Raw genomic sequence first — 22704 nt, forward strand, 5'->3', positions numbered from 1 at the left:
AAATCCTTCCAGTGCCCGATAGCTTCCAACCTGTGAATGAGTTAATGGTTAGTTCACAGTAGATGTTGGCATGAAAAGTCAAACTCTTTTTCATAAGGCTTTTTCTTATTTGTATATTTAAACTCTGGCTTTCAATGTTCAAAATTATTTTCAATATTTTAAATTTTAGATCTGCATGTATTTGGATATACTACTGTCCTTTTATTTGAACCACTCCAGATAGTGGAGCAAGTATTATTACACCCTAAGCAAATTGTAATTCATCCAGTATTTGTGAGTAAATGGATAGCAGAAGCATAAACTTCTTGATTCTCTCAAAGATCTTCTGAAGTCTTAACCCAAAAGCTATGCTTTAATAGATTTAGTGTATTTTCATTTCCTGCTGGTTTACAAGTCATTGTATAGTACACACACAGTTAGGAAGACAACATTAGCTTTCTTAATAGTTAATCTGGTATCAAGTGAAGAATTGAAAGAAGAGTGTTAGTTAAAAGTAGTAGAGCACTCCTTTCCAGAAATTCTGTAAATGCAGTGCCATGCTCCAGTGTCCACACCAGGGTTTGGCACAATAGTGCATTTATGGTGGAGATAAGGTAGAGGTAGAAGGTGCTATTTGTCATAAGATGTAACCTCAGAACATGGAGAGGGAAAAAACGTTGAGTTTAGCTTCCTTTTTTTTTCCCCCCCAGTAGCTGCATATATGTATGATTCAAAGGTTATAAACCAGAGGAAGTCAGTAAACAAATCAATTTAGGACAGCAAATAGTATATTCATAATCAGGGGTTAGCTTCATGCAATCGTTCCAGAAATGGTATTTTGAAAGGGAAATTCTGAGTTGTTTCCACACAAAATTTTTTATAAGAGCCCTAAAAGCTAAACCACTGTTCTCCAAAATATGGAATTTAATATGCTTATAGTAACACAATGAAGATAACACAAAATTAACAACTTATGTACGTATCCCATGTACCTTTACATGAGGTAAGAGGTAGAAGTCATAAACCTTGATAGTTCCAGGCTCACACCACTCATTCTTTCCTTTACAAAGCACCTTCCCTTTTACTTTATCTTTTAATTGAAGCCTACTAACTGCATATTTTTAATATCAGGTAATGATACCAGGAATACTAAGACCAGAATTGGGAATGTAATATTCACCATGTTACAGAATGGTAGTTCCAGCCTGTTGTGTGTTCTGTTTGAGAAAATGGATCTCTATGAATGGCTGTTAATCCTTGCTCCCTTGTTATAAATACATGTTCTGGATGGAATCCGAGGAGTCATTCTTCTTAAAATTTTTCTTCCTGAGAAAATGTCCTGAAGTCGTTAATGTATTGCAGAACTTAGGAAACAGAGTTTTAAATACAGTTAGTGAATGCCTGTTAAAGATATTTTTAGGTGAAGTGTTCTTGGGCAAAACAACAGGGAAATTATTTTGTAGCCATTTCTCTCTTTGCATGTTTTTTCTCCAGAATGTCTGAAGACCAGATGTTCTTTCTGAGCAGGGCACCATGTATCCTTGGAAGTGGAGGCTTACATATTTTTTTATTCTTTGTTTAGTCTGCTTTATTCCCATGTTCCCAAACCCTACTGGGATAGATGCAGGAACTAGAAACAGTAAATGAGACTCCCAACATGCCAACATATGCTTCAGTTATAAGAATATGCTTTAAAATAGTAACTGTTGTAGTCCTGTTCTGAAGCTTTGTGCCAAGTTCTGCTTTTTGCAAAACTCACACACTGCCTAATAAAGCGATGACATGACAGACTGAACTTGTGTGGAGAATCTCTATCAGGAGACTTTAGGTCATTTTATAAATGGCAGGAGCCTGGCTAAAATCAGTTTGGGTTGTAGCTGTTGTTTGATCCACAAAACCTTAATACATGTGATAGCTATGGAATCCCTGGGAGCACAGGATGAATCCATATACAGCATCAGATTTACTCCAAGTACAATGACAAAAATCTTTAGCAACCAATTTCTAACCACTTTTTAAAAAGCATTGAAAAATAAGTTTTTCATACCAATAGCAGCTTTGTTGCATACAAAATAAAAATAACATCTTTGACCTCTTTTGATAAGGCAGCTCTCCTTTCAGGTTAGGATATGTGAATGAATGAATTGAAAGTCTAAATGTGTAAGGATACAAATACAGAAAAAAGCAGGGACAGGGATTGTCTCTGGAGGAGGGACCTTTTAACTCCTAGCAAAGGTGAAGCACATTTAGTGATATTTCAGATATTGCCTTAATTTTCTTTCTCCTCTTTCATAAGAAGTTACATGTGATTGATTGGCTGCATGAACAACATACTCTGTTTCTAAAACTGTAGCAACGTTATTTCAATATTTAAATGCATTTTTTTCCAGTGTCAGTTTGTTTTACATAAGAAGCTTATGAAATCTGTTTTCTTTGTGTGTTACAGGGAGTCCAGTGCCCTTTTCCTCTACCAGTTGATAGTTTTGGGTATCTTATATATGTACTTTAAGAATAGCTGTTACAGAGGGGTGCCAAAGTTCTCAGAGACTGTGATATGAAAATATTAAAACAGTGCAGGTGCATTTGGAGAAGAAATTCAGTCACTGCCTATGTGTAGTTAAGAAAGCTCATGCAGTTGGAGTGAAATGAGATGGGCTTTACTGTTTAATACAGCTTTAATGAAAAAAAATCGCGTGTTTTGTATTAATAAAAGAATAAAACCTACTGTTTTTATAAAAGCTAAGTGCTCTATTGTGCTACTGTTAGAATTAGCTACCTGAAATAATACACTTCAAATATGAATATAAACTGCAGTAGTGTTTCCATAATATATGAAATTGTGATGTTTGTGAATATTTAGTATTTTCTCTGCACATGTAGCAGCATGTGCATGTAACGATTTCCTGAAATACTACTTAACAATACTAAGTAATGATGGATCACATGCCATTATTAATATAGGTTTTTATTCATTGCTTCACAGAGCTTGTACATTTCACATGAAAAGCCATAACATATTACTGTTAGATTAATGAACGAGGCTAAGAATTGTCCTTTAGAAATACTTGGCTTATTTCAGTTATAAAATAATTGATCCAGTCTATTTTCAAAAACATTTCGTCATTCTGGATTGAAGCAAGCCAGGCGGTTTTTGTCATCCCAAGAGAGAATTATATGGTTTAAATGGGAAACTGAATACTGTAAGCTGGTTTCCAACATTAAGTGCAGCATTCAGTATTGTGAGAACTGTATTTAGGAAGATTTAAATTTCTGCAGTACATCTTCACTGGTTTTAAACTTTGCTATCAAATGTTCCTGACGTACATGTTCATTTCCTCCCTCCTTATTATAATTCCCAAATATAATTAGTATGTTAATACTCACCACTGTGTTGTATAGCAATCAGCTCATGTCTATAGGCTGAAATAGTATTAGATGTAGAAATAGAATTTAATACCAGATACAAATTTTTTAATATAGAAAAAGGGTAGCATAATATTAGAAGCTGAAGTTCATCTTGAGTGAATTCTATTGTGGAGGTTTTTTAAGTTATAAAGCATGGAATTTGTCCACTTCCAGCTTGATTCCTCTTAGGAACAAAGTTTTGTGTTTGCATAGCATTGCATTCTGTCTTCCAAAAAAAACAAAACAAAAAGCTATGTGACTATATTTGAAAAGCTTTCAGATTAAGCTTGTGACTGGAGAGTAGTATGTAATTTAGTTATTAGGTAAGAATTCCAGTAAACTCAAAATTTGCTGACTCTTGGTCTATAATTCAAGTAATATATTTTTACTTTCAAGACAAATAACTTATTTTGTGTTGATAAGCAAAACAAGCTAGTAACTGAAGGAGAAAAAATACTATATACCTCATCTTTATTGGTTTACAGTAATCTCTTGTAATCTTGTAGTCCGTGAAAGTAAGGAACATGTTGAAGAACCTCTAATTCTTAAGGAGTCACCAAGTAAATTGTTGCCTTCTTGTGATGTTTTAAACTAAGCCATCGACATCTGTGGCAATGTAACTGTTCAACAGGTATTTGCTGTACTTTTGAGTTTTCCTTATTTTTAAAGACTGCAATACTGTGGCTTGCTTTTTGTTGGCTGTCGTATTAAGCCATCCTCCCCTAAAGGAATGGAGGATAAATTGTAGTTTATATAACTTACTTGAGAGTATGTTCAGAACTCTGCTTTCCAGATGAATAGGCTGACAAGGTCCTCAGATTTCTTTTTCTTCTTTGGTTTGTGTTTGCTTTTCTTCCACAGCCTCACCCCATCCTTGGATCAAGTAGGCTCTCTTTTCTGTCTGGCAGTAGGATGAAGATGAAAGAGAATTCAAAGTAGTCCATATGTAGCTTTTCATTCTTCCCTATTGAGAACTCTCTTCTGTCCTCAGCAAGGTACTGCAGAGTGAATGCAGTCGTTTCACTTTTGCCAGGCAGTGTAGAGCTAAAGCCAGTTTGCTTCCTTTTAACCACCTTATTGCAACAAATTGCTTGTCATGAGTGTTTGTCCACCACCACCACTATCTCTTGATAAACACTTTCAGATAAACTCTTGTCTTTTTCTGGTCTAAACTACAGGGCCTGTATTTTATTTTCTGACCCCTGATAAGAAGTCTGCTACTTTGGGTGTGGGATTCTTCTTTTCGTGTCTTTTTCCTCTCTTCTTATTCAAGAAAAGCATTTTCTTTTGGCATTTTCTGAATCCCAGATAGATTCACAGTCCCTTTTCAAGGCTTAGGAGGATACAGTATATGATCTTTGACACCTGCCATTCTGCAGTGGAAATAATTGTGGCCACAGAGCTCTTCTATAGTGACAGAAGAGTCTAGGACCTTTCCTTCAGTTTTTCCATATACATCTCTCAAGTGGGAAAAACCTTATACTCCTTCAAGTATTCTTTGGGTATGTTCCAGTTGTTTTTAATGCCTTCTCTCATGGAAGATAGTATGCTGCAGAGCAATGGCACATTCCATTGGCCAGCACAAGAAAATCATGGTAAGCAATCTGTGCAGGGCACTGCCATCACTGCAACAACCAAGGGCACTTCCCCCTGCAAACTACTGGTGTGGATGATGTCCCTGAACACAAATGGGAGTCTTTAAGTAATCTTCAATGTCCATCCCTCTGTTCAGAGCCAGACTCATAGTCTTTTAAACTAAATTTATGTCAAACAGAATAAATGGTTTAGGACTGACTTTGCAGGTAAGTGCTCTAGGACTTGACTGGCTTTGTTACCATGGCATAATTCTCTAACTGTCTCTTCCCAGACAGACCCTACAATAGTCTGCCTAGATTGATGCTAGATGCTATGTTGGTGTTTTTAGAAGCAGTAACTTCATACTTCAGTGGTCTCAATATTCCTCAATGATGCATAAGAGGAAAAAAGATCTATGACCTTTCCATAACTGTTCAGTTCTTTGTATGATAGTAGTAATGGCCTCCTGTTTTAGATCTTAAGGACTCTATTTTCCTTGGTTTGATAAAGAGATCCTAGGAAAACCTAGAGAAAATGCTGTTTATTTAATTTCAAGCAATGCCCAAGTTCTATTGCTGACTCTCAGTAAGATGAAAGCTCAACTGTTTTTTTTATATCACTCTAAGACTTTGAACCTATTTTTGCTACTGCAGTGATGAAGACTCTCCTGCTTTTCAGCTGATACCAGTCTGTGTTAAATTTTACTTTTTCGTTCACTGCCTAGCCAGTCCCTACAAGTAAAACAGTCTGATACCTTTAGAACACATAAACTCATTTGTATGTGTGGTGATATATATGGCACTTCTGCTCCTTGCCCCCAAGTGAAGCTGTATTCAATTAATTCTGTTCTCTCTTAGTTGAGTTGTTATATCTCAGGCTGTAAAGAGCATTTCAGTTCTGGCTTTAGTAGCAGGATCCCTTCACCATTTGAAGAAGAACATTCTCTGTGTCCTTCAGGATATGTACAATGGATGTGGAGATTGATTGCAAATGAATGATTACAGCCACAGGAGGGCCTGAAGTTGGACATTCTGATTTCAGAGCACTATCCAATCTGAAATGAATTCTGGTCGTGTGTGAAAGACCTGTGTGTCCAAATTATGATACAGTTACACAGTATATGCATAGGATTGTGTGAAGTGTCTTTTCTCTTTCAAAAGATAATCTCCAAAGGAACCTTGCTGACACATAAAATCAAATTTCTTTTTGAACCAACTCTTCACTGAGATGCTCTGCCTGGCATCCAGTTTCAACAATTAGTTATGAGACTCCTGATTCCTCTGTAAAATGGAAATTGGGTGCTGGATTCAGAAGTCAGCTAGAGAGATGGGAAATTCACAGATCCCATCAACCTTGTTTTCTTGGGAAACCATTTTAGAAAAGTTCATGCCTTGAAAGCCACTGATTATAGCATTGAAAAATACCCACTTTTCTCTGTAATAGAAGCCTGGATTAAATACACTTTGGTTCTCCAGATGCAATTCAGTTACAGCAAGTTAAAAAGTTGATAAACAATAGTATTTTAATATTGTTTTTAGGTAAATTTATAAGAAGAAAGTTAGTATTACAATATGTAATTCTTCTACATATCCATCAATAGTGATAGTGTAGAACCATAAAGCAGTTCATATGAAAGCAGATTTTATTTTTCAGGGAATTGGGATTTCAGGGTGTGATTTTTGTAAAAATTCTTAGCCAAGATTTCAGTGGGGCTTTAGCCATTACATTCTGCTTTGGATTTGTAGAATGAAAAGTTTGGGAATGTTTTTATTAAACCTTATGAAGAATATTTTTTGCCTCTGAGGCTAAACATGGGATCTTAAAATAACTGGTTCTATTGATGAAAATAACTTTTCAAAGTAATATAAAATTACTTGTTTGTGTATCACAAGAGCCATGAGTGAAACATGATTTTTGGGACATGTTGTACTTAGCATTGGAAATAATTGTTGTAATTAACTGTTTATGAGATTCCCTTATATGGAACTTTCACTGCATGGGTTACATCAAAATACAATTCATAAGGCTCGGGTAGGGAATCTATTTTGGCACATATGGTGAAATATCAGCTTGGGCAGCTGAAATATGTTTTTGTTAGATGTTTATCACATTTTTAGCTTTATTGCATGAAGGAGCTATGGTATTGTTTTCCCCAAGATACAAATATATGGACTAATTGAACTTTTATCTGCATAGTGGAAATGAAAGACGTGATATGTTGAGAGGTTCTATGGGATTTGCATGTAAAGGATTTTGCATTTTAAACTTTTTATAGGACAACAGTCTCAGTAAACAGGTACAGGTAAGAGAGATTGGGTTTTTGGTCATCTCTCTAAGGCAGACTTTTCTAAGTTTCCATCTGAAGTTACTTGCTTAGAGCATCAGTAAATCACATTTAGTGAACAAAAAAATGTTAATATGTAGCAATATGGAGGCTTTACCATATTTGAAAGTTCCTTTGAAAGAGACAATTTTCAGTATTACTAATGCATTTAGTGATTTCATCTCTTAAGTTCTTCCCATGTGGACATATGTGAACTGAAAAACTAAGGACCTGGAAAATTAAAATACTAACAGAAATACACTCTATTTACAATTGGACTATAAAAAAATTGTTGGCAGTTGCAGAAGACTTGCTTTAAAGAATCTGTTTTGAGTCACATGAAACCGTGGAAAGTACTACATTAACAAAGTAGTTTGTGGGTAGGGGAGGACAACACAAATTATAGCCTTTATTCTTGGATTATGTTAAGATTGTGTGGACATACTCATAAACCAAGGTAGTAATACGTAGTTTACATTTGAAACTGTGTCTGTGCCATTGGAAGTTACTTTGGGTTATATCCTTCCATACCTTTGGAAATTCTATGAGTTCTCCCTTATTACATGGGCTTTCTGAGCTGCTGAGTTGTTAATAAAAAGCTACCACTAACATATCCCTTCTTCAGAGTTAAATCCTGAATATTGAAATTACTAATCATCTTGTGGTTAATAAGCTCTATATGCTATGGCATGGACTTTTAAACTGAGAAATACTTGCATTTGTTTATTGTAATATACTGTGATAATGAAATCTATTCCTGCTTAGTATGTTTTGTATTCCACATTATTTAAGAGTTGGTCACATATTACAAAATTTCATCGTTTATGTGTGTGCCTTATATAATAACATTTTTCCCATTATGACAGGGTATGTGCTCTACAATTGTACAACCTCATACATTATTTGGCAGCATGAAACTGTGTTGAGCTAATAGAGTCTTCTTATATGAAAGTATTTTAAAGGATTTTAGAACCTATGTAAAGATGAAGATACACTGTTAAAATATTGATTCTGTAAATGTTCTAGTTATAATTCATATATAAAATCAGTGGAAATTTTTTTCATTAAACAACGGATTTATTTCTATTAATTCATATTTATGGATCCTTAAAATTACATTATGGTGATACTGAATTAATATAAAAATCTAGCATTTATAATTCTGGTACATAAAGCAAGCAATTTTCAAGTTGTTTTCATCAGGAGAGATTGGCAGGACAAAGGCTCCTCCAAATTAGTTTCTTCTTGTGTGTTTTCCCACTTGGAGCTCTTGAGTACAAGTTATTGGAATTATAGTTTCCAATTAGTTTTTGTACCACAACATCCGCACAAAAAGACTTGCATAAAATTTGTCTGGAAGTTTGTGGAATAATCTTTAGCATATTTCTTAATTGTTTTATGTCACTATCAGCAAAATTACCAAATTGCTTTAACTCTTCATCTGCTGTATTGAAATTTTCATTAATTTACATTCCAACTGGGTGTAGTATGGCTAAATATTTTCTTAGTAATCTGTATCTGAAGTAAGAACATTTTCTAAGGTTTTTTCGTGCGGGTTTTTTTTTTTTCCACTCCCATAGGACATGGCCCTTGTTGCTCCTGAAGCACCCTCAGAACAAGCAAGAAGAGTTTTCCAGACATATGACCCTGAGGGTAAGGGCTGTACTTTGTGCTGAAATAAGATTTTTTCTATAGAAATGTACTCATTAATAGAGGAATGAAATGCCCAGTCCTTAAGAAATGTTCAGTACAGGAGTCAATCTGCAAGTGACATTGAGCACCCTGGTCTGCTGGAAGGTCTCCCTGCCCATGGCAGGGGGGTTGGAACGAGGTGATCTTTAAGGTCCCTTCTAACTCAAAATATTTCCTAATTTTATGAATAAATTATCTGAGAATTCTGCAGTAAGGGAAATGGAAATTCTGCAATAGGAAGTAGAGTTTTTAAGAGAGACTTTTTAAGAGAGATTTTTTTTTAACCTTGTTATGTTTTTTGTAATGAACATAAAACTTAAATAAAATTTATCCTATACTAAATTTCCATAAAACAACTGATCTGATATGATTAATTCTTCATGAGATCTTGTTCTTGAATGTGTACAGCGTACACACAGAATTTTCTTATGTTTTGGAAAACAGAGGATGTCTAGCATTCAGGTACTATTTTAACTAATCAAAAGGGGAAAACGGTACAGTTATTATCCCAAGGTATCTATACCTATTCAGTCTATACAAAGATTGAATTCTTAGCAAGTATTAAGCTTCTCAGTGTATGAGTAATTCAGTTTATATTGCACTCTTCTTTCTTTTTTTTTTTTTAAAGTGTGAGAGAAGCATTTGAAAACTTTATTTCTAGAACCCACCATTTGCTTGCAAATTTTATGGATAAAGATATGTTGCATTTGTATTTTTGAGTGAATTTTTTTCTCCTGGAAAGCATTTTGTTTCTTTTCCTTACAAGAAACTTTGCTCCTTCTTCAGATAATGGGTTTATACCTGACACACTGCTAGAAGATGTAATGAAGGCTCTGGACCTTGTTTCAGATCCTGAATAGTAAGTATAATAAAATTTAAATGCTGTAGAACTATCAATTAATGACATTAGTTATCATTTAAGGCTTTTTTTCTTGATACAGTTTACCACTTATCTTTTATAATTTTGGGTTGGTTTTGGTTTGAGGTTTTATTCCTAATATAGATTTTTTTTCCCTAGTGTACATTCTAGGCACAGAATGTTTTTTGAAATGTTAAGCTTTAAATTAAAGGGGAAGAATTAAAATTAAGATGTCTGTAACTTTGATAGTGATAACTAGAAACAAAAAACTCCTCAAACCTACTGCATTACTATATATTGAGGAGGTGTCAGGATTATGTTTCTGTGTATTAATGCTGGTGAAGTGCAGCATAAGAGCTAAACAGTCAAGGTATTCAGAGACGAGTTTGGATTACCCCTGGATCTTTCTGCAGTGTTGGAAGCTGAAATTGCTTCACTTACAGTTTTGTTTCCACCAGTACTCATGACCTAGTAGTGTTTATAATTGCCATTTGTTTTCAGAAACAACACATTGATTCCCAGGGTTAGAGTTAAATTCTAATGTTTTAGCTCTAATATCGACAGACAAGACTAATATTAAGCAACAGCAGTTAAAAACTTTGACTAAAGGCTTAACCCAGAAAGAAGAGCCGAGCACTTGTACTTTTTTACTGCTCCAAAAGTTGCTTCTGCTCTCTTGTAAACATTTGGTCTAGTTTAGTTGAGTCAAAACTGAAATGAGTGTGGAGACTGCAAGTTCACTTACCACAGCCATCTGAAATGTGGTTAAGCCCATTTTCTGTCCTTTCAAATGTTTATAGTGGAATGAAGTTTACTGAGTTGTTCTCTGGAGGATAGGAGTAAAAATTGAAATAAAGAGATACCCAAACCAAAAGAAAGAAAAGGACAAAAGGCTCACATTCATATTATGACAGTAAGTGGTGAAATCTGAAAGACTTTTTTTTTTTAAAGGAAGGAAAGGAAAAAAGCCATCATTTAATGGGTCTGAGAAGATTCCTTTTGCCCTTTTGTTCTGCTGTCCAGTAAATCTGCAGAAATCCTCTTTCTTCATTGAGCTGTTTTTTCCATTTCGCCGTTTGTCTTTCAGGGCATTTTTGTCATAGCCCTGCCCTATTTTATTGTGCATGGCACACAAAATACAAATTGATGTACGAAGAGCCAGTCAAAAGACCTGCTGTATGGAAAAGCCATGATCAAACCATGGAATATGCAGCCTTAAATCATCTCCTCTTAAATCAATATATTGCCTAATACTATTACCTTGAGACCCTATTCTGTTTGGGTTCTAGATGTTCTGTCTTTTTGGTGTGGAACTCAAGTACAAATAACGTATTTCAAACTCCATACAGGGTTTTTTGCTTTGTTCTTAAGGAAAACTAAAGGTCTTGCCTCCAAATGTACTATTTAAATTTGTGATTATCTAATCCAAGGCTTTAAGTTTCTCAGAATGTCAGAATGTATAAAAATAAGACCTGATTAGAATTTTAGAACTGTAGAGGGGAAAACTGTGTAGAGCAGACAGGAATTAGCAAGGTGACTTAGCCAGTATTGAATGCCATTGCATGTGTTTTTGGTAAAATTTTCTAGTCTTTTAGTAAATATATCTGAGAACCCACGTGTCTCATTTGTTTTGCCTGTTTCTAAAGACAGTCTGATGCCCTTTAGGGCACCAATTTGAGCACACCTATCAATGTAGGTTAAGCTTGCTTAAAACATTTTATGCTCTCTGTTGATTTGACCAGTAGTGGAGGCTTCTGTCCCGACACACTTCTCAGCCATAACAGCACAAAGGCCATCACCCCAACACTCAAAACCTCTTCAGTTCAGGTGCCAGGCTTTGCACTGGGCAGGCTGAAGCACAAGCACACACGTGTTCGGTAGCTCTGCTGTGGTACTGAAAGGTGTTAATGATTTGCTGAAGGAGAGGAAGTTGAAACAGCACAATCCAAGTTCATTAGATCTACCCTTCTGCTTTACTGATGGAATTTTGTACATTGGCCATATTTAAAAACTTGTGGTGCTGTATTTTTAAACAGTTGTTGTATTTCTTTAGTGAGTATATACTTTGCTTTAATTTTATTGCATAATTTTAAGTGCATTTTAAAAATTACCTGTTTTGGTTCTGTTTGCAAACACAATGTTTTTGCAACTCTATTGCAGCATTTCAAGAATTTGGGCAGGTTTCAAACAGCCACTGAAATAGCCAAAATTTTGTACTTTGGGAGCAGTGAGAATGAGAAATAGAAGGATTGAAGTCCAGTATGTTGCAAATCCTCAGTTGTGATTTCACTTGAGTAGTGAATTTCTTTAAAGATTATAAATTAGCATAGTTTATAGGATACCACATACAGTGTTACGAATTTTAAAATTCTTCCAAGGATCTTAACAGAGCCACTCTCTTAAGATTTGCATAATACATCCTCTGTGTGTCCAGGGAGAAACAAAAAGAATCAAAATAATTTACTCCTAATTCTATGTTAGGACCAAGAAAGGAAGTAATGTAAGAAGAAGAAACATAAGTGGTAGCTAAAAGGTCAAAATGCTTTTGTGCAACAATCAAAAGGACTTTGGAAACAACATCTTCTGCCCACAGCCTCCAACAAAAGAGACCTGGGGTGTGGTTAAAAGCTAAGTAGTAAAAGAGGCATCTATGAGAAAGATGCATCTAGGAGTGTGTCTTCTGAAAGGAAAACATAGTGCATACATTAAAAAAAAATGGGAAGAATCTGGATTTATGGAATGTTAAATATAAATGCAATATAAAACAGAGTTAAAATCTGTAGACTAATGAGCAAAGTTATTAAACAAAAACCAATAGTATTCTTCTGAGTCCATCAGTACCAAGAGGCTTGCAACAGGTTTGTAGTTCTGATAGATGATTCCCAATGTTTTAAAAGTATTCAAAGTCAATTAGAAAAGTGCAGTGAGTTCTTCATATTCCCCAGAGAAGGTGGTGGAGAGCAGTTCTCATCACTGGAGCAGATTACAGAGTGGTTCCGCACTTAAGGCTGTTGATGGGTGGTCAGAATAACTAAGATTCTGAAGTGTCAAAATAAGTAAAAAAAAAAAAAACAGAATCCTGAAGAAACATCAGAATGACATTGCTGAACTATTTTAGGTTACCAAACAGTATAGGAATGAGAAATGTGACAAACGAACAATAGGACTTAGAAAAGGATTTGAAGGCCAGTCTAGGGAAAATTCACATATATATATTTCATGTGTAAACATGGAATAGAAAGGAGCATTTTTTTGTAGATAAAGAATTGATCAAAGAATAAAAATGTCACTTTTTCTTAATGGAGGGAGATAGAGGAATTTTACAGGAATTTATGTTAAGTCGGTGAATTGTATTATTTGACAGTAGGGATTTGTAGGGATTGTAGCTGATACAAATGTATTTGAGGTGTTAACAAAAGAATGTGTAAGAGCAGCAGAAGTTACTAGAAGATATGGGAACAGAGAAGTGTCAATAAAGTAAATGTAGGTTGGTTGCTCAGGGTATAAAGAAATGCTGATTTCACATACACACTGGTCTGTGAGCTAGATATTACTGGTCAGGAAACAAATCTCTAGATTTAAACTCAGTGATAGACAGACATGTGGAGAGGGATTCCTCCATAGGAGTTATGTCATTGTATAAATGCCTGATCTTTCACTCCATCTTGGAAAAAGAATATTGTAGAAAGCTATCAGGAAGGCAGCAAGGCTAATTAAAGATACAGAATGCCATTAGTGCAAGAAAAAGCTAGATTAGGACTGTTTGATGTGGAAAAAATAGACAACAATTGACACAGTAAATAAGGAATTACTGTTAATTGCTTCACACAATACAAAAATGAGGTGTCATCAAACTGAATCAGGTGACAGGTTTGAAATAGAGAAGACACTTATTCCCAGAATCCATAGTTTAATTCGAATATTCTGAGTGGAGTTTATTAAGAGCCAGAAATATAGATGAGTTCAAAGCCAATTAGGCACATGCATGGAAAGAAAAATATATATCTTTGTATTTTAGATACTGCCTGTCACTGAAGATGTCTGAGCAGCAGACTGCTGGAAGTGGGGAGGGTAAACTAAGAATGTGTTTGCCCTGTTGTTCTCTATCCTAAGCATCCACTACTGACCAGTGTCAGGAACAGGATACTGGGCAAGACGCTCTGTTGGTTTGACCCAATGAGGACATTCTTGTGTACGGTACAACTTGTAACTCAAGCAGAGGGCTAGGTAGATGCAAATAGATACAATCTGCTGCCTGTAGAAATATATTGCTTAAATAGATATATAGTCTTATAATTGAGCCTTGTTTGCAGTGACCTGAAATTAGACTGTAGTCATGCAGTAAGGCTTCCAGATTAGTGTTGTTAGTATTTCCATTGTTTGTTGGTTCTGGCTTCTTTGATACAGAGTACGTGATGTAAATAAGAAATGTATCTGTTAAATTTAATTTTATTTCAGCGTACTTAGAGAATCTTGGAAGGTTTTCAAATCTCTGTTTAAAAACAGGTTGTTTGGCAGTGATAGAGCTATATTTGAAAGATGACTGGTTTTTGTATCTTTAAAGAATGCTTACAGGACAGCAAAATGCCTTTTGGGCTGTAAACCTGGTTTTAGATTATATGGGTTTCAAATTATTTTACCAAATATGGTGGTCCTTCAGAATTATCACTTATTTAATTTAAAATAACAGATTACTTTTACTTAAAAATAACCATGTTTTGGCAACTTACATGCCATTCTGGTGCAGTTGTCACTTACGATTAAAAATAGAATAGTATTGCTATACTTGGCAGTCAGAACTATGGTAGCACAGCATAACTTAGTCATGCAAGAATAAAAATGTCTTACTCATACTTTTATATTCAATGTTTTTATCTTAGTGTAAACCTCATGAAGACCAAATTAGACCCAGAAGGGCTGGGCATCATACTACTGGGTCCCTTTCTGCAAGAGTTTTTCCCTGAGCAGGTAATCAATATAGCTTTATTGCTGCAGAGCATTGTCTATTCTGTCTGTCTTTGAGATTCATAAAAAACTTTCATGAATATCACAAGAGTAATTTTTAATAAGTATTGCCTTCATTCAACTCAGCTGATCAGCAGATAACTTCTGTATTCCACCACAAATGGCAGACTTCTGTTTTCTGTAACATGTCCATGACTTTGTTAGCTTTACACTGGAAGGAAACTCTATTGTTCTGAATTTAACTTCAGGAAATATGTAATCATTTTGCATATGACATTGAATTGTTTCCTTACTCAGAAAGTTCGTCTGAGTTTGGTTTTTCTGAGAAAAAATGACCATACTGGTTTTATCAATATTAAAAATGTTGCTTGCAAATGGGAAAAGGTTGCAAACTACTTTTACTTACATTTCTTGGTCATGTAAAATTTTTGACAGTTCGACAAAAAAGTCATGATAGACGTAGGTTTAACATATGTGGAAGTTGGGGTATTAGAAAATTATTTTCAAACTCTCAGTCTGTTCCATATATTCTTTAACACTGCACCACTGCTGAGAGGCAGGTCTAGCACTGCTGTCCCTTTGCCTTGGATCACATTTCCCTGCTCTCACACTACCTCCCTGCCACCAGGACCCTCTTTAAACAGATTTCTGGTAAACCAGAACAGGGAGCTGGTCTGGATAAGAGCTCTCTTTGCAGGTGTGTGGGCGCTTGTTCCATGGCCGTGCACATGGTTGTATTGGGATAAGAGAGCAGTTTTACCTGGGGATGGAGGGATAGGCTGATGGAAGCATGAGAGGAGCTGAGAGGAGTACTTCTTCACTGAAACTATGTGGCTTAATTTTTGCAGTTGAGGAAATGTGAAACTGATGGGTTTAAGTGCCTTCAGCAAGATTCTTTTTGTTAGGATTGTACAGCACTAGGTATAGCAATATGTACTATGAAACATTCTGGTCAGTCAGAAGACACTAGAATTGCACTGCCAAAGATGGTAGAGACTGAATATATCATTCAGAGAATTTAATGATCTGGAGGAAGAGAAAGAGGAGTTAGTGTTCATTTTCTCTCGCCTTTTAGAATTACATCTGCATTGTATTTTTGCCAACTGTTTCTTCTTCCTTTCATTTGTTCATACAGAAATGTTCATACAATGTTCATATATTGAATATAATTTATTTCTTACAGTTATATTACATTTGCAAATCTGGAAGACTCCACTGCTTCATTTTAGGCCCCAGATGCTTAGATTGAAGTTCAGAATACCAAAGAACATCCTCCATAATTGGCTGTGCCTAAACTGTCCAGTACCATGGGCCATAGGGAGGTGGAGGAGAAAAGACCATTGTATGGGGCTGCTGCCTCTCTTGCCTGTCATAAGGGCATCATTGACTGAAGAAGGGAAGCTGGAGAGCAAAGCATAGTGCAGTCATGGGCACAACCCTGCCTTGGGCACCTTGGTGATTCTGCCTCCTGTAAAGTTGGAGCCACCAAGTCATGCCTTTCTGTCAAGTGCTAATTCCCTGCTACATGTGATTTCCTACCACTCAGTTTTTCCTGTCCTGTTAAACCTTCACTGGCTACAGTAAAAAGCATGGATATTCTTATTGCCTTATGGGTGCTTTTGAGCAATCAGCATGTTTTGGACTGGAATCTTCCAGTATCCATTTTTTTTCAGTCTGTCTGTACTCTGTGGATCAGGTAGCCCTTATTAACACCTTGCTCACTAAATTTTTTTCCTTCCGAAAAGTGAAATTCTGCAGAAATGAAGAACTAATTTCTTTCTTTCAAATACTGTGAGGAAATAGCAGATACCAGTGGTGGTTGGAATTGTTGATGTTAAAATTTGAACATATAGTTAGGACTTGGGAGATGCAGATTCAATTCCTTCACTGAGAATGTTCAAACCCCTATTCTTATTCTCCTAGAGAGTACTCAAGTCCACCTCAAAAGCAGGAAAGTATCTCAGCTTTCCTTCTGAAAGCTGTTGGCTTAAAATACAATTATTCAAAGCTATTCAGCCTGATGCCTTACTACTTAGGGCAGTGACCTAAGAGGTGGGACGCAGAGGGGGATTCCTGAATTCCCTGCTAGCCCTTCTTTTTTTTTCTTTTTGGAAGCAATAACTGCGCAAAATTCTTGACTTCCATGAGACAGAGACTGAGAAACAGCATTTTTTTCCCTTCTGGGTGAGCATAACTTCGTTAGGGAAATGAATGTGTCCTCTTTCCTTTCCAGGAAGACTTAATTTTATTTATCTCTGTGAAGCAACTTCTGTAAGCAGAACCTCTTATCTTCCTTTTCACCACCCTCCCTCCACTGAATAGCCTGGATGGCTGTGAGAGACCCATAGAGAGATAGAGTTTGTGAATCATTCAAGAGTAGGAAAATGAATGAGGGTTTTTGTAATCTGATTGATATACTGTAACCTGAGCAGATTTATTCTCGTTCCAGCCTTTACTTCCATGAGCTTAAAAAAGAGAGAAGCTTTTGCTCAGAGCCTAGTCCAGTAGGCATAAAAGAGCTGATAGTAGACCTGATTTGTGTTTCATGGTTCAGTAAAATCCAAAGCTTTCATTCCTCTTGGGACTACAGCATTTAAACACCTGGAATGGTAAAGATCACCAAGAGCCAGTACCTTTGCACTGGACCTCAGCAGAACCAGTGCCTTCAAAATTAGTTTACTTAGACAGGCATGGGAGCTTTTTAGCTTTCAGATGGAGGGCTAGAAAAATACTTTGTGGCATCCAAACCACCATAAATAAGCATGCATGTGAGTACTGCATAAGGTGTCTGACATTAAAAATTAGGATGGCTTCTCCGTGATCAGTACTGAAGTTGTGGTTCAGAGTGTCCAGGTAAACACAGAAAATCATGACTTGCTCTTTGGGGCATTGCTCATTAATTTACTGACATTTGATTTTTTTTATTTGTGATAAAAAAGGTAAAATGAAGATTTTGTCACCTAAAAGAAATAGTGCTTTTTAACAGTTTTCTTCAGTCTTCCTGTTTGAATGCATCTGTCTAATTGTAAAGAGAAGAGAATCAAAGCACAATGGATGCCACATGAAATTAACTGTCTTCTTTCTATTAGGACTCCAGGGTTTCAGAGTCATTTACTGTTTACCATTACAATGGACTGAAGCAATCTAATTATAATGAAAAGGTAAGATTTACAATTAAGCCCTAATAACAGTCACTAGGCAAAACTGAATATAGTTACGGGCAAAATACTACAACTTGAAACAGACTTTTTTGCAAAGCTATTATTTTGATAATTTTCTTCCAAAATTCTATATTTGGAATTGGAAACTTCTTTGTGCTCCTAATCGTATTTGAGGTACTATACTAGATTGCTTGGCTAGACCATGTCTTTGAAACTCTTCATTTTGAAAATGCACTTGTTGCACCTACCTGTCATACAGGGGAGTCTGAACTGTAAGGGACAGTGGAGATGTAATATACACGAAGTGCAACTTCTAGAAGTAACTCTATATCTAAATTAGGTTGTTCAGAATTTTTTGTGAATTTTTTAGTAGTCCAGGCTTGCATCAAAAAATCTGTATTTTTTTTTAGCTATTTATTTAGGAAACAAAGATGACCTGTTTCAAATTCAACAATCTTGATAAAAGGGGTATGCCAGACACAATATGACTTCTTCTAAGTTCCTGAAGAAGAATTTAGATTAAAAGATTGTAAGGTATTAAGAGATATAAGGAACAAGAATGACTTAAGTAAGACTTCTTCCAGAAAATATATCTACTCAGTCTTTGGAATACCTTGTAGTTAAGTCGTTAAGTCCTTAAAATTACCCCTGTAAAATCTCCAGTGGTTCCATACCCCAGAATGTAAGCAAAAGCATTCAAAGATTAGGGTTTTTGGATTTCATACTTCCATTTCATTTAAAAAATAGTATGTAAAACTTCACTATCTGGTGAAAATAATCATCTCATATTTCAGTTTTTGAGCAGGCTGACAGAGCTGGGTTTACTTTGACAGGTCATGTATGTAGAAGGCACAGCAGTTGTCATGGGCTTTGAAGAGCCCATGCTGCAGACAGATGACACTCCCGTGAAACGCTGCTTGCAGACCAAATGGCCCTACATAGAACTGCTCTGGACCACAGACCGATCTCCTTCCCTGAACTGATGTGTTGTCCATGAACAACGTCCAGCCCTCGGATCCTCCCAGGGGGATACGGAATTGGAATTGGCTTGGGGAGTGGTATACTTTGACTGTGTGGAGTTATACACTGGTATCATTGAGGAATTGTAAATAATGATTACAAACACTTTTTCAGTGTTAATTGGAATATTTAATTTTTTAATCAGATTGATTTCTATTATAATAGTTTGTCTTTTTTGGCCACTGTAGTACTGTTAATGTGAGTTATCCTAAAAAAAAAGCCTACCTATAAAGTCTTACCGTTATTTTGCCATCTCATGAAGATTTGAAAAATTCTGATATTGCAGAATCTGCATATTAGATGTCAGATCTTTAAAACATGAAACATATTCAGCTTTCTCAGAATCATATAGGCATGTTTTATTATTTAAATCTTATTAGCTTACATTACAGTACCATAACGTGTGGACTAGACTGGCCTTTGCACTGGATATGTTTTAATAAGTTTAAATTTTCTGCAGTTTTTCCTAAAATCTAATTTTACCTAAAGAGCTTGCACAATGTGACATAAATATGATACATTTTTAGGAATAAGTATAATTCTTAAATACTCTTTCTTGGCAGTTGTATATTACTGTGGCTTAGTTATTGGGCATGTTAAAAGTGAACAGAAAATCTGAGGGAAAATAGATATATTAATATTTATTTGAATTTGTATAAAAGAAATGTAAAAACAGCAGGAAGAATTTCTTGTTCTATAATCTTTAAACTATTCAAAACTTACAATATTGCCAAATACCTCTTCTTAATTTGTCCAAACAGCAGTGTAAGCCAGCATTACTGTATGTGTTAAGTGCATGAGAACATCTGTTATTACATTATTATATTCCTTTATTTATTATCAACTTCTTAGCCCTAAAATAAAATCTTTTCCTTCAATCATATATTATTTAAAGTTTGGTTTACTTGGACTTGTTTGCTGCTTCTCTGAGGTAATGGAAAGGGATCACTGGTTTAGAAATGTCAGCTTTCAAGTTGAACATATCTTGGGGTAGAAAAAGCGCACACCAAATGGTAATTTCATAACTTCCGGAATTACCATGACCATTCCTTATTGCAGCCTGAGAGCAGAGCATCTTAGTATTAAGAGAATATTTTTGTTACATTTCTTTTTCTGAAAAATAGTAATTCCTTTGCAGATAACAGTGATTTGAAAAGATTCCTTAATTTATCTTAGGACTCACTTCACTTAGAACACAAGTATTCTGTCTTGCAGCGTGGGCTTGACATGAAAAACTTGTGCAACAGTGGTATTACTGCTGAAAAATTTAAATAAATTAAGAGACTCTGCTTGTCAAGTGTGGAACTTTTCAAAAAATACTCAAGCTTGATACGTATTTGTTTTAGCTGGTTTTGCACATCTAAGATAAGTGTCATTTGACTTCCACTGACACCTTAGAAGGGGAAAATTCACTTTTCTTGCTCTTTTTCTTGAATTCTGGTGTATGTCCTTGGCTTGTACTACAGTATCTCTCACCAGATTTTGTACTGAATCATAGCTTGAATCCCTTAGAATATGCATCTTTTTTACTAGCCCACTCTCATAAAATTGGTGTTCTATCTCACAGGAAAAAAAAAATTAGAAACCCAGCTGATGTGAGATCTGTCTTTAGGCATTAGTCTGGATTAAAACTTCTGCTGTATTCTACAGACATTAGCTGGTGATGGTGTGATATAAGAACTCTCATTCCTGTATCCTTTTTCCTTCATACTTGCCTAGTTGTTAGAGGACTGGATTCTGTTTTACTTCACTTATTTTTGGATTACAGAGGGTAATTAACAGTGCTTTATGACATTTAGGCAGCTCATCTGAGAGCCTCAGCCAAGTGAACCTTTCTGGCCTTTCTTCTGTGATGAGCAGGATGAGAGAGATTCTGCCTTTATAGAAATTCACTTTTTGTCCCCTAAAAGAATGTGGTTATTTAGATGGCAGACTTAAAACAGGCAGGACATTAATGTTTGCTACATTTGATTTTCTTTCATAGAAAAATGTCTGGAAACCTATATACAGGTTGTTCTGCTCTAAGTACTGCCTATGTGTGTGAGTATATATTACAGTTTGCAAACTGAAGTTGGTTAATAAAATCAGAGCACTCTATGGGATTAAATACATGCTCTTAAGTAACCAGAGCAAATTGATAATGTTAACTGTAAGAAAGCGTGTGAGCTAAATATGCAGTTAAATGACGTTTTGATTAATACTCTAGGGGGTTTTATGTGTTGCAGAGCTGTTCAATTTTAATTGCCAAGGAAAGGTCAGTGTCTTCTGGGAGACAACTACTGCCCTAGCTGACAACATGGTGCCGTTAGCAGGGCATTGGACAATTGGAAAACTGGCTTTTCCTTCCCATGTCTCAAAATCCTTTGAGACAGAAAATTGTTCAGGTACATGTTGGTGTCTTTTTGCTCTAAATTCACTTTCATAAAAAAGAGGTGAGGGGAAAGGGTCCTGGGGTCAACTGCTGGGTAATAGTAATAGTAAAAGAAGTTTCCACTTCAGTGTATACTGAGGTTCAAGTCACACAGCTACAAATAAGTTATCTAAGTAAATAATGGAAAGGCTACTTCTAGTGCTTCATATTAGCCCAGATGAGTTATATTTGAAGGCTAACAAATGCATATTTGCTTTGTTGAAGTCTTAGCAGTTAAACGCAAGCATCCAGTACAAACCCAAATAAAAATATCCTTGTCAGAATACCTACAAAGGGCCCTTTAAAACAGTGAATCACTTAAGTACATGCCGGGCATTTTGGGTTTTGGATACTTTTGTTGAAGTTTTGTTCCTTCAGACAGTTACAATTTATATTTACCTGGTTCTGTCTGCTTCCTCTTATCTCTTCAGTTCTTGTCTGGGTGAGTTTAGGTCAAAGAAGCCCAAGATGGGTCTTGATGGATCAGGGAAGTGTGGGAGCCAAAATCCATTGTGGGAGAGGAATGGCTGTGTCTACACATCAGTTCCCAGGCAGGAACAAGAACCTCCCTTCGTGCAATGCACTCATTTGCTGCTCAGCTAGATGAGTGTTTGCAGTCAGGATGTGGCCAGCTACTCTGGATCCTCCTACTTGCAAGCAAGGCTGCTCAGCACAAAACATCATCCAGCATGTTCCAGAGGGCACCTTCAGCTTCCTGCAGCTGTGCCAGCTCTGCTGCTGAGGATAGCCAGAGGTGCAGGGGCAACAGTGCATCCACAGCTTCCTCTGCAGCATCCCATTCTTTGGGGTCTCACACTCAAAGTCTCTGCTTTCACCAGCATGCTAGATTGGCTCATTAGACTCCATTTTATGTTGATTTTGTGTGATGGAACTAGTTAGTGCCTATAACTAATGAAAAATCGGTATTTCCAGGAGATCTCTTGAAAATAAACTGATTTCTCTGTAAACTATATGCTTTGATTGATAGATGATTTAATCTGCTCAATTTAAAATAAGCTTTAATGCTTTATGTGTAGGAATTACTTCTGCTAAGATTTTTAATTTGGGCGATGTTCACAAAGGTAAGATTCAAAGAGGAATGCTGAACATCTTTTGTCAGCATGTCATCCTGGATTCAGATCCCACAGACTCACTTTCATTGTAATGCATGGTCACATACTCGTTTTATCCCCTTCCTACACAACAATCAATACAAAGTACTGTCTATGTAGTTGCTCCAACTACAGTTCAAGAGAAGGCTTCTGGCCCACAGAAACAAAACGAAATTGAAAGGAAAGGTAAGTTTTCCTGTGGG

At 36.0% G+C, this 22704-nt stretch overlaps 1 protein-coding gene across 1 annotated transcript in view; it reads left to right on the forward strand.

Annotated features, from left to right (window-relative positions):
• The window catches only part of MINDY3 (MINDY lysine 48 deubiquitinase 3), a 50864-nt gene extending 31002 nt beyond the window's left edge, over positions 1–19862 (forward strand). Inside the window, exons 11-15 of the mRNA XM_014875633.2 lie at positions 8863–8935; positions 9761–9833; positions 14714–14801; positions 17888–17959; positions 18793–19862. Of these exons, the coding sequence (XP_014731119.1) occupies positions 8863–8935; positions 9761–9833; positions 14714–14801; positions 17888–17959; positions 18793–18942 (456 nt within the window). The 3' untranslated portion in view covers positions 18943–19862. The remainder of the gene's footprint in view (positions 1–8862; positions 8936–9760; positions 9834–14713; positions 14802–17887; positions 17960–18792) is intronic.
• The last annotated feature ends 2842 nt before the right edge of the window (positions 19863–22704 follow it).

This window comes from Sturnus vulgaris, chromosome 1, assembly GCF_052056855.1.
Source record: "Sturnus vulgaris isolate bStuVul1 chromosome 1, bStuVul1.hap1, whole genome shotgun sequence".
Classification (NCBI taxonomy): Eukaryota; Metazoa; Chordata; class Aves; order Passeriformes; family Sturnidae; genus Sturnus; species Sturnus vulgaris.